Genomic DNA, 13,202 nt, shown 5'->3' on the forward strand with positions numbered 1-13,202 from the left:
GTGTGGTGCGCCGGGCGTGCCGGCACAGTTGGTGGCTGATGTAGCCGCCGTTGTCGTAGTTCATCCCCATGCTCAAGTGTGAGCTCGGGGGTCTCTGCATGAGGGCCTAGAGGGGCATGGGTCTGGAAGGACTCCGTTACCCCTGGCGGCTATTCCGGAGCGTCCGCCATAGCATACTCCCAAGACGGATGGTGGCTAGGTGCCACGTCGCCGATGCTGGAGCCATCACTCCCGACGTCATCATCCATGATGTCGAGGAAATAGGTGGGAGCATAGCTCGCCATCCCCATGAACTCAGACGTGAGAGGGTGCGGCGCCAGCATCTTTTGGAGTTCCTGGGCGTATGTGTCCACGGAAGACACGAGGCCGTAGGGGAACTAGTCGTACGGCGGTTGCATTGGGGACAACAGGGTTCCACTGAGTAATTGGCGGAAGATAAAGAATAGTAAGTAAATAACAACATGTATATTACTCACAGCAGGGTTTGAGCAGAGAGTTTGCTCAAAAAGAAGCGTAGATGCCGCGTCGTCGAAGCCATGCGTCTTGGAGTTGATGGAGGGCGCTCCTCCGACGGGTGCCGGGATGTTAGCCTCCTCACAGAGATGTAGCACGCCGAGCCGGTCGGCGACGAAGTTCAGGCTTCTAAAGAGGAAGGCTTAGGATGGCTCGAAGATGGGTGGAACCCGCATCCCAGCGGGTGAGAGTGCGGGAAACTCCAGCGAGCCAAAGCGAATCGTATCGCCCGAGCCTGCCACGGCAAGGGTGGCGGAAAAGTGGGCCATCCGATGACCAAAAAGTGTTGAACGTATAGTGTCTTCCCCACAGACGGTGCCAACTGTCGGTGCAGAAAGTGACCAACTAGTGAATATTTATAGTTTTATTATACGTTGTGATCGAAGGTGGCCTAGCACTCAATGACATAGGATTTATACTAGTTCGGGCAACGTGCCCTACGTCCAGTCAGGGTCGGTCGGTGACTTTATTCCTAAGCCCAGGTGCTCGAAGTTTGTAGTGGGGTTACAAACGAGAAGGAGAAAGATGGGGTGTGTAAGAGATCCGGTCGGCTCCGGTCGAAAGGGCCGAGAGTGACAGGAACTTCACTATGAGCTAAGTGTTCAAGCGGGTGCTTGAGGAACTCTGATCAACTGGGATCGGTCTCCCTTGTTGGAGGAAGCGCACCCCCTTTTATAGATGAAGGGGACGGCTTTACAAGTGAGAGGAAAATGGTGCGTATGTTACCGAGCCTTGTTGTCCATGCCTATCGAGGCCTATTGCCCACACCGACGGGTACAAGATAATGGTAGGCGGCTATAACACTGTTGATGTTACTATAGAATGTTAGATACATATGGGAAGTTGTGATGCCTTCTTTAGGGATGGTGGACGTCGGTACCTACAAATACTATTTGATGCCTAAAGGCATATGAGGAGTCTCGCTATGTTCACCCGATATGGTAAATCCTATCGCCCATACCGCTATCGATGCCCAGAGGCATATGGAGGGCCTTACCGTATAAGAGTTTTAGTGGCCCCGACAATACTGTGGAGGGAGATGCCGGCGCCTATAATACTGTTTGTGTCAGGTGGCTGCAGAGTACTGTTCCGTGCAGGGTATGGTCTCTGGCACAGTGGTTTTGACTTGTGAGCCTTGCCTTGCCTTTCTCCGCACGTCTTCTGGTTTCTACCGAGCGGGCGTCCCTGGTCAGATGGCTCCAGTCAGCTCTGAGTGCGCCGGTCGGAGAAGAGCGGTGAGCAGGGTTCCTACGAGCCCCGATCGGAGGGATGCGGGGTCGGAGTCGGAAGTAGTGCTTTGGGTCAGGCCTTCCGATCGGAGAGGGCGTCCGGAGGCGGCTGGAGGCCGAAGCGAGTGCTCCGATCGGAGTGGTGGGCCCAAGGGGTCGATGAGCGGGCGCTGCTCCTTTCGATCCAGACCTTCTGGTCGGCGACTGGGCCGTCCTTCCGACCTGTTGTATTTAGACTCTTGGGCCGAGCCTTGGCGCGGAAGCCGGTCCCCGAGGGACCCCGGGTTTATGAACCCGACAGGAAGAGAGGGAGAAGAAGCTTGAGCGTGCACACCGAGCGAAAACAGCGATGGAGGAGAATCCCGATGCCCTGAGAAAGAAAAAGTGGTCTCGTTGCACTTAGTAGTCTTCATGACTTGCTAGTTCTATGGTTTATTAATGAACAATGTTGTCTACTATAGGCATGTACTTCTAGTATTATTGTGTTGTTTAATGTGGCATAGTATTAAACTTTTTCATTATATAGTTGTTTTCATTATTTGTGGTCATAATATTCAGTATAATGTTGCGGACGTAAAATGTGATCACGTGCTGCAAATACAACCTAGCGAAGTAGGACATTATATAATTCAACATAAAAACACATGAAATGGCATTTGAGAACATGTACCGAACATAAAATGGTGGTAGCGCGCGACGGGTGCGGGATGGCCGGCGCTCCGCGCAGCGAGGCTGTCACGGCGGGCACGACACGGCGCAGCGCGGCGTGGGCACGACACGACGCGGGCACGACGAGCACCTACGCGGGCGGCACGGTGAGCGAGGCCGGGTGCGGTCGTGGGCAGCACGGTGGGCTCCTGCGCAGGCGAGGCCGAGCGCGGTGGCCTGCGTGGTGGACGCCGCTAGCGCGAGCAGCGACGGTGGTGCGCTGGTTCGGGGCGAGAGAGAGGAAGAGAGAAAGGAAGGGAGGCCCATACGTAAGATAGGCTTGGCGCCAATAACCACGACGCCAAGCTCGGCACCCAGATCTACGGCGTCAAGCTTGATGCCAAGATCTATGGCGCCGAGCTCGACGCAAAGATCTACGGCGCCGAGCTGCCTGTCAAGTTACCGTCATGTCTGTGTCGAGCTCAAGACCTCGGCGCCAGCAACGATGGCGCCGAGCTAAGGGTCCAGATTTTAAAATCATAACTCTAGGGGCATACTTGTGAATTTTTTTCAAAAAAAAAGCTAAAAAAATAAAAAATTCGGGCGCCCCCGCCGCTTCCCCTCCCTCCGCCTCGAGGTGCTGCAGGACTTCCCGGGGCGTGCGCCTGCTGCGAGTTCCTGTTGACCGAGCGCGCACTGCTCGAGGCTAAGCGCACGGTCCAGCAGAGTCGGCAAGTTCTAGGTCGCCCTGCCCGGGCTACGGCGGCGACAAGTCGCGCTGCTCGCGGACGAGCTCACGGTCCAGCGGCGGCGGCAAGTTCCAGGTCACGCTGCCTGGCCACAGCGGCAGTAAGTCCAAGCTTCGGATCTACAGTTCTGGTGATGACCTCATCCCCCTCCTCCTTGCTCTCGCTTGATTAATTCAGTGTTTCCGAGCTTAGATTTGTAGATGCTTTTGATGGCGATCGATTGATCTCTGGTTGGTGGCATTATGTGGTTGCAAACTTACCTATCTTTAGGGTTGTTTGGAGGAATTGATGCTTTGTTTGTTTGTTTAGGTGGTGCTGGGGAGGGGTGCTGATGTGTTGTCCAGATCGATTTAAACTCCAGACGGGCTGATTTCATGGTTGAGATGTATCAGCGGTTTGGTGTACCTATATTCTCACTCATAGCATATGATGATGTCACAACTATCTAGGAGCTCCTAGATTGATTTTACATCTACAGTGTAGCCTGTGATGTTATATGATATAGTGAATAGCGACTGAGAATCGAGATTTAAAAGCAGTTGCTGGCTGACAGACATATATTGTTATATAGGTAAAGTTACAGTGCAGTTCTGCCATATGCCTTTCTAGCCTCATTTAAACCAACCAAAGAGGAAACTTTTTATCCCTTTGTGACCCTCATTCTGGAACTTAAGATCTTGAATTATTGCTAGCAAGTGTTGTCCAATACTGTTAGAAAAGTGAATTTCCCAACTCACAGTTTAGTTATTAAGAATTTTTTGGTTCCATGGAACAGTAGCCAGGATGTTTGAAAAAATTGAATCTCATCTGATATATATATATATATATATATATATATATATATATATATATATATATAGAACTACTATCCTGTAGCTGGCTACAGAATAACTTATTCTGTAGCCACTTTGAGTTACGATAATTACTATGTTATTTTACGAGATTATAGTAACTCCTTACTAAGTGGTTTAATATAACGTTATGGTAAATATCCCCATGTGTTATAGTAACCCAACTATCGTAAATATGTATTTATATTATGGTAAATTAGTATATAAAATTATAGTAAATGGAGGTGGCTACAGAATAACTTATTTTGTAGCCGGCTACTGAATAGCCTCTCCCTATATATATATATATATATATATATATATATATATATATATATATATATATATATGGTTTAGTTCAGGCTGCACTAAAAAATGGCTATTTCTTCCTTGGAACTTGATTGAAAAAAAAGAACTTCTAAGCTTTAGTTTCCTTAGTAGCCTACAACCATTTCGAAAATACCTCATTGTTGAGTCACACAGCCTATTCAAGTTGTGGAGGTCCAAGGAAGAATAGTCTTGATGGAAGATGAGGTAAGTTTCCTACATTTATATAGCAAGTCAGAAATGCAGCTCCATGTTGCCTTTTTATAATTGCATAACAGTAATATACTAGGATAACTATGGTACTGATGGTTGAGAAAGGAAACTATTGCCTAAAGTAGGAAGTTGTCAAGACTTGCAAGCAACCAGCAAATGCTAGCTACTTCATATTTGAACGGTTGAACCTCTAGACCATTAGTCTTCTGTAGACCACAAAGAATTGCATAGCCTCCACATTTGTTTAGCCATTTATATACAATTCTCTAAGTACTAAATGTAACTTGTTAGCAATAATATCGATTCCAGATGAAGTGAGAATAGAACACTCGCACAGGTTTAGGGAGTGCAAAGAAGGTGCAACAAAGATGACAATGTTTACCCTTATCAGAAAGATGATAATTTCCTTTTATATTTTTCTCAACAATGGCATGTAGTTAGGAACCTTAGCTAAGGTAGTTGGCAATATGTAGTCAGGTATGCATCTCCCAGATATATCAAGATGTAGATCCTACATTAAAATAACCGTTGAATGAATTCTCAGAAGTTAATTTACCCAAAAGAAATAAGGTATTATAGAAAGGTATAAATAATGTGTCCATAGCATAGAAACTGCAGCATAGACAAATAATAACTGCAAGCTTTCAGTGCTGCATTTTTCAAAGGTTTTCTCACCTTGGCTTACAAGCTAAAGTAAGGGAACAAACTATGCCACCTTCAAGTGACTCAATACATTCAAAATGTTTTGAAAAGGTATTTAAGCATAAGCTTGTAAGTGATGGGGCGGTTATAAGCGATGGGGCAGCTTGAGCTTGTGCTGAATCTTTCCTATCCTTTGAAGTGGACCAAACAATGACCCTATTTGCAGATTTGTCCAGCTTTGAAGAATTGAAGTCTCGAGCTCTCAACTTAGCTTCTCTTTTTTCATATATCCTTGCAGCAGGGAAACATCAAGGGATAGTGTGACCAAGTGTTAGCTCTCTTTTTTTATTTCAACTTTGCAAGTATGAATCTAAATATACTCTGTCAATCTGACTTCTCTTTGCAAGTTTTTCCTACTATTCCCATGCTTTTTTTTTCTGGTACAGTAATAATATTCAGAGTTGTATTGGAGTGAGCCACCTAGATGTTTTGTGTCATGCATATATTGCCTCATGGGTGTACCATGTATGTAAAATATTTATATATTGTTTAGTTCCATTCCTTGATTTAATTTATTTGCGGTCTTTATGAGTTTCATCGGATAACTCCTTTTGAGAAGAAACCTACTTTACTTAGCTATTTAGAATAACAAATTTATATGACTTAGTCATTAAGATTCTTTTGAATCCATGGAGCATTATGTTTATTTTTGTAAACTGGTACGGCTTTATGTTCATTGTTTATAATTTTGTTGGCCGTTGTGACTATGTGGCATTTGCAGCTGTACTATCAAACGCAAATGTCTATGGAGCTGTTATTTACACAATCTGATTTACTTGGAGCGTTTTCTGAATGATGCATGGAAGTAGGTCTAAGTTGGCACTTGACATAAAATTCTGTTAAGATGGTGCTAAGTAAGAGAATTAAGGGTATAGGAAAAACCATATAATTTGTAAAGGATCTTGATTAAGTGCCACTATGAATAGAAACTAGACTATGGTATGTAATGATCTTGTTCCGAAACAAAAACATTGGGCATCCTTCAGGTTTAATTGGTTTTAATAAATATGGATTGCATGCCATAGAATTTTATGCTCGTAGTGTTGTTAAGAAATCCTCTAGACTGTTTCATGAGATCCCTTCTTTGCTACAAATGATCTAGTCCAAATCTTTCTGGCTGAGATGTACGCTCCAATCCATCCATACACTTCACTGAGTTGCTTGCTTTGTGCGTGCGTGTGTGCGCTAAAAGCCGTTTACTCTCTCTCTTTGCGCTCTAGCTGAACTGCGGATATCTGTACGTTGGTTTCAGCATCCCCATCAGGAGAAGTGATGTCAGGAGTGATCACAAAGTTTGCGGTTACATCCATGGTGATGTGGATGGCCCCAGTTGCGATCATGTATGGGTTCTACTACCAGGTGTTTCCAGGTTCGGCTGTTGTTCCTGTTCTCATCACTGCATGGTATACTCCATCTACGGAGTACATAAATTTTATTTGGTAATGATAATTTTTTTTCTTAATTTTCAGGTGTGAGTCAGATGTCATCCTCAGCGCAGACACTTGCCAGCGGGTTCCTGGCTGGCTGGCTGTCATATCAGTTAATCTGGTGATCGGCTTTTACATATTCATGGCGATGAAGGAGATTCCACAGCAGGAGCCACAGCCAGATCCCACCTTCCTGGTGAACGCCAAAGCGAGTACCAACCAGCCAACATCCTCTCAAGTGAGTGATGATTCCAACGGGAAGGGAAAGGTTGAATAAGCTGTAGCATGTTGGCTTGGGTCTTGTGTATGTTAAGTGTTTGTTATTTATGAGGAATAGTTATGCTACACCATGAAGACCGAACCTTTTATAAATTTCATGATTTTGCTGTAAATCTTGACAGTTATGGTTATGTGAAGCAATATGAAGTTGAACCTTTTGTACCTACTAGGATCATGCCCATGCGTTGGAACGGGGAAAAAATAATGTTATGATAATTTAAGTTGTTTAGACGTGTTGTACTGTCAAGGGCATTGAGCCCTCGGGTAGCTGGCCCTTGGCTACGGAGTTCATAGCCTCGGTCCGTCTTCTCCGGCGAGGTTTTCCCCTCCGCTGCAGGCTTGTTTGGTTGAGAGAGAGAGAGAGAGTTTAGGAGATAACAATCTTGCTTCCTCTTAATTGTCTCGAGTACAGCATATATGGCCATCGGCCCAACCGAATAAGGAAACAAACTCCTAAAATTAAGGAACTAAAACTGAAACTCTTGATCGCCTTCGCTCCTAGCCACTTGCGGTGAACGGCCCCTGCGCGCCATCTGCGCGCGCGCCCATCGCGCGGCTTGCGCGTTCTGTGGCGCGGCGCACGTCACGGGCCCGACGGCGCCTGATATACGTGCGCCCGACCATGACATCTCTCCCCCCGTCGAGGAGCAGCTCGTCCTCGAGCTGAAACGCCGGATAGGTGGCACTGAACGACTCGGCGTCTTCCCAAGTAGCAGAGGCCACCGTCTGCCCTTTCCACTGGACGAGGACCTGGCGTACCCCGCGCGCCAAGCGTGAGCGGACCACACGGTCAGGCTCCAGGGCCACGGCGCCATGGTGAAGCTGCGGCAGGGCCGGCGGGGCGTCCGGGGGCACGCCGTTGAACTTCTTGAGCTGCCCGACGTGGAATACGTCGTGGAGTCGGGCACGAGGGGGCAGCGCGAGGCGGACGGCGACATCGTTGATGAGCTCGACGATCTGGTACGGCCCGAAGAAGCGCGGCTTGAGCTTGCCCGACACGGCCTAGGGCAGAGACGACGCGGCGCGTTGTCGGAGGCGCAAGAGCGCCCAATCACCGACTTGATACGTGACGTGGCGATGGACCTTGTCGTAGTGCAGCTTCTGAGTGACTTGGGCCTGCTCGAGACGGAGGCGAATGTCGGCGAGGAACTCTTCGCGTTCTGCCATCGTCTTGGCCACCACGGCCACCCATGTGTCACCCGGCTCGTAGGAACGGATGGACGGCGGGTCGCGGCCGTAGACCACTCTGAAAGGCGTGTCGCACAGCGAAGTTTGATAGGCGGTGTTGAAGACGAACTCCGCCCACGGCAGCCAGCGGAGCCACTATCGCGGTCGGTCACCGGTGAAGCACCGCAGGTACATGATGATGACTCGGTTAGCGGCCTCAGACTGCCCATCGGACTGCGGGTGGAATGCGGCCGTCATGTGCAGCTTGGTGCCCAACAAGCGCATGAGTTCGCGCCAGAACATCGACGTGAAGATGGGGTCGCGGTCCGATACCAGGGACTGCGGAACGCCGTGAAGGCGGACTATGTCGGCGAAGAATGCTTGCGCGACGGACTCAGTGGAGTACGGGTGCGCCAGGGGGATGAAGTGGCTGTACTTGCTGAATCTGTCGATCACCGTGAGTATTACTGACTTGCCACAGACGCAAGGGAGGGCCTCCACGAAGTCGAGGGCGACGTCCGTCCAAACACCCTGCGGAACCGGCAAGGGAAGGAGGCCCGTCGGGTGCAAGTGCTCGGACTTGTACCGCTGGCAGACGACGCAGGCACGCACCAAATCCTGCACAAGCTGTTTCATGTTAGGAAAATAGAAGTCGCGACGCAGCCGGTGAAGAGTACGCTGGACCCCTTCGTGCCCGTCCGCGTGGATGGCCACCATGATCTCCTGTACCATCGGTGAGGCAGGGGGGATGTAGAGCCTCCCCGCGAATTGGACCATTCCATCGACAAGCGTCCAAGGTGCACCGCGGGCGCCGGTGGTGATCTCCTGACGCAGTGCAACCAGGGCGGGGTCGGTGTCGTGGAGCTGCCGCAGCCTGGTGAGGAAGTCGAAGTGCGGCGCGGAGAGTGCGAGCAGCGCCCCGTCGTCGGCGGTGTCGCGGCGGGACAGAGCATCAGCCACTGTGTTGACCGTCCTAGGCTTGTATTCGACAGCGAAGTCGAACCCAAGCAACTTCCCCACCCACTGGTGTTGGGGGATGGTCGCCAGCCTCTGATCGAGCAGGTACTTGAGGCTATAATGGTCCGTCTTGACGATGAAGCGACGTCCCCAGAGATACGGGCGCCAATGGCGTATGGCGTGGACGAGGCCGATGAGCTCGCGTTCGTACGCGGCGAGAGCACGATGCCGGGGGGCGACGGGCTTGCTGAAGAACGTGATCGGGTGGCCCTCCTGGATGAGCACGGCACCGAAGCCGTGAGACGACGCGTCGCACTCGACAATGAAGGGCTTGGTGAAATCCGGCATGGCGAGGATCGGCGCCGATGTAACCGTGGCCTTGAGGGCAGTGAAGGCCGCGGCCACCTCCTCACCCCAAGAGAAACGTTCCTTCTTGAGGAGGGCTATCAACGGCGCCGCAACCGCACCGTAGTTGTGGACGAACTTGCGGTAGTAGCCTGCCAAGCCGAGGAAGCCGCACACTGCGCGCGCCGAGAGCGGAAGCGGCCAGTCGTGGATGGCCTGCACCTTAGCCGGGTCCATGGCGACGCCTGCCTCCAAAATGATGTGGTCGAGGTAGGAGACCGACGGAACGCCGAACGCGCACTTGGAGCGTTTGACGAAGAGGCGGTGGCGGCGGAGCTCGGTGAGGACGACACAAAGGTGTCGCAGGTGGTCGGCCCAAGACTTGCTGTAAATCAGAATGTCGTCAAAGAACACGAGGACAAACCGGCGGAGGAATGGTCATAGGACGTCGTTCATGAGGGCCTAGAACGTCACCGGGGCGTTGCACAGCCCGAACGGCATCACCAGGAACTCGTAGAGGCCGTCATGGGTACGGAACCCCGTCTTGTGGATATCCGCCGGCCGCATGCGCACTTGGTGGTACCCCGAGCGCAAGTCCAGCTTGGAGAAGAAGCGCGCGCCGTGGAGTTCGTTGACAACTGGGATCGGGAACGCGTCCTTGATGGTGAGCGCGTTTAACGCACGGTAGTCGACGCAGAAATGCCACGACCCATCCGGCTTCTTGACGAGCCGCTCGAGTTCGTCCTTGTGCGCTGCCGGGTACCTGTACGGCCGCACTGCCACCGGAGCCGTGTCGGCCGTGAGGACGATGTGGTGGTCGCGGTTACGGGGCGGTGGTAGACCCGTGGGCTCGTCGAAGACGTCGGTGAAGGCGCTCAACAGGCCGTCGAGGAGGGAGTCGCCGGAAACGACCATGTGTGTGCCTGGGCTGGTCGAGGACGCCACGCCGTGCTAGCAGACGTCACGGCCGTGCTGCTGGAACGCCATGGTGCACGCGGAGAAGTCCGAGGCTATCTGGCTGAGCGACGCCATCCAGTGCGTGCCGAGGACCATGTCATACCCGGCGAGGGGCATGACGTAGAGGTCGACGTGGAACGCCATGCCATCGACGGAGATGGGAGCCTGACACGGTACGCTCGGACATGCGACCTTTTCGCCGTTGGCTACCGTCGCGGTCAGCCGTGGCCGTGGCTGGATGGGCAGACCCGTGCACTGGGCTGCGGCCTCCCCGATGAAGTTGTGGGTGGACCCGGTGTCGACCAGCGCGACGAGGGAGGCGGTGCCCAGGGCGACACGGAGCAGTAGCATGTTGCCGATGGGGACGCCGGCCACCGCGTGGAGGGAGAAGACCGGAGCCTCCGCGTCCGGTGTAGCCTCGCCGCCTTCGTCGTCGTTGTCGTCCACCACACTGTCCACAAGGAACAAGCGCTTGCAAACCTTGTTATGGCTGCGACTGTACTTCTCATCACAGTTAAAGCACAGCCTGAGGCGGCGCCGTTCATCCTATTCCGCTTGATTCAGGTGCTTGACCGAGCGACCCTCGACGGACGCTGTGGGAGGCGCCGGCTTAACCATGGGCTGTGGGGCAGGGCGCGGCCCGGGCGTCGGCAGCACTCCCCGGCCGGGTGCCTTCGCCGTGGAGGCATAGTACTGCTCCAAGAGCTCCATCTGGCGCGCGAGGCTCATGGCCGCCGCCAAAGATTGCGGGTTCTGGTTCTGCACCTGGAGACTGAGCGGGGGGGAGGAGACCTCCCATGAACAACTGCACACGTTGCGCCTCGTCGAGGTGGCCAGCGCGGGGTAGGAGGGCTTGGAAGCGATCCTGGTATTCCTCCACCGTGCCCGTGCGCCGATAGGACGCGAGCTCGAATAGGGGAGCCGAGCGTAGCGGCGGCCCGAAGCGGAGATTAAGCAGCTCCTTGAAACGCGGCCACGGCGGCGTCCCCTCGTCCGTCTGCACTTGCATGTACCACAGCTGCGCCCCCTCTTGGAGGTTGTAGGACGCCATCCACGTTCTTTCTTCCGGCATGATCCGCTGCTGCGTGAAGAAGGACTCGCACTGGTTGAGGAATACCAGTGGGTCGCTCTTGCCGTCGTAGCGCGGGAATTCTGGGCGCCAGTGCTTGGGCGGTCGGTCTTGATGGTGCTCGCCCTCGGATCCTGGTCGCGCGCCGGACGCGGACGAACCAGCGATGGTGAGGTCGGCGATCGCCTGGGCGTTAGCCTCGATCGATTTCTGCATCAGGGCTACGGATTTGGTGAGCGCCTCGAGGGAGGCTTTGAGGTCATCTCCCATGGTGTCATCGCAAGATGCAACGGACGAAGCGGGGAAGGTGCAGCGATGGCGGCGGCGGCTGGTGGTGGGGCTGGGGGCGCGGCGGGTGTTGGCGAAGAGGACCGACGTGACCATGATACCATGTTGTCAAGGGCATTGAGCCCTCGGGTAGCTGGCCCTCGGCTACGGAGTTCGTAGCCTCGGTCCGTCTTCTCCGGCGAGGTTTTCCCCTCCGCCGCAGGCTTGTTTGGTTGAGAGAGAGAGAGAGAGAGAGTTTAGGAGATAACAATCTTGCTTCCTCTTAATTGTCTCGAGTACAGCATATATGGCCATCGGCCCAACCGAATAAGGAAACAAACTCCTAAAATTAAGGAACTAAAACTGAAACTCTTGATCGCCTTCGCTCCTAGCCACTTGCGGTGAACGGCCCCTGCGCGCCATCTGCGCGCGCGCCCATCGCGCGGCTTGCGCGTTCCGTGGCGCGGTGCACGTCACGGGCCCGACGGCGCCTGATATACGTGCGCCCAACCATGACATGTACTATTAAAAAATACAATACTTCAAGCATGATTTTCACGATATTTTGTTTGTAGCCAATCAAATCATGAATATTACAAGACTTTTTACCAATCATGAACAATTATTAGAATGTAATTCATGTTTTGATGTGCACAATTATGAACATCGAGTCTCAATTAGTACAATGAATTTATAGTTTTAATGCATGCTATTGCCACCAAGGTTTATTTGACACGTTCAATAAAATACATAAACCAGGACATGACAAAACCAAAACCTACTTCTGATCTCACCTCCTTCAGCAGTAGCATCTTCATACTCAAGTTCAACTCCACCACTGCATTTGTCACTGTCAGCTGGCCATTCACTTTTCTCTGATCCACCAGATTGGTCTTGTGGTCTTGTTCCTGCACAACTCGATCATTTGCATCCAAAGGCGTGACGCCGAATCACGGGGATTGGATTACCAGCTCAACCATCATGGCTAACTGACCGACTGCACATCCACACAAACTGATGTTAGTTAGCAATGATAACACAATCAGCACTTAAAAAACAGATTTTAAGCCTCAACGACATGTTGGATTTTTTTTAATCCACAAAGCAAAGGTTCGACCGTGCAAGATTAATTTGACAGCACACCTGTTTGAACTCAGAGCTAACAAGGTTGACACTGAATATAGCTTCATTATGTCAACCAATTATTTGAAAGATTGGAAGAATTGCTGAGTGAAAGTACAGAGTCACAGATGATAAACAATCACAACACAAGTGTGCAAATCATCTTTGCCTGAAGAGATTTTATTAGCATTAAGACAGGACCGCTGGGTATTCAACCATGGTTAGGAAGCTAACAAACGAACTGCTTGACACACACACACACATTAGCCAGCAAAATTACTACACCAAGCACTTTCTGTCCACCGCTCTGCCGCACTTCACTTCATTCAGGCTATGAAGCAAGATGGCCGCAAAAAGAACCATCACTTTCAGTACTGCTAGCCGCTTCAGCTGGAGATCAT

At 51.6% G+C, this 13,202-nt stretch overlaps 1 protein-coding gene and 1 pseudogene across 1 annotated transcript; one reads left to right on the top strand and one right to left on the bottom strand.

Moving 5' to 3' along the window:
• Positions 1–3,990: 3,990 nt before the first annotated feature.
• Positions 3,991–7,125, top strand: LOC136476340 (uncharacterized; annotated as a pseudogene).
• Positions 7,126–10,337: 3,212 nt separating this feature from the next.
• Positions 10,338–11,796, bottom strand: LOC136469029 (uncharacterized). The gene is made up of 2 exons (XM_066467379.1): positions 11,038–11,796; positions 10,338–10,889 (listed from the first exon to the last, which is right to left on the bottom strand). The coding sequence occupies exons 1-2, from the start codon at positions 11,794–11,796 to the stop codon at positions 10,338–10,340; spliced, it is 1,311 nt and encodes a 436-aa protein (XP_066323476.1).
• Between the last annotated feature and the right edge of the window lie 1,406 nt (positions 11,797–13,202).

Source organism: Miscanthus floridulus, chromosome 8, assembly GCF_019320115.1.
Source record: "Miscanthus floridulus cultivar M001 chromosome 8, ASM1932011v1, whole genome shotgun sequence".
NCBI classification, from domain to species: Eukaryota; Viridiplantae; Streptophyta; class Magnoliopsida; order Poales; family Poaceae; genus Miscanthus; species Miscanthus floridulus.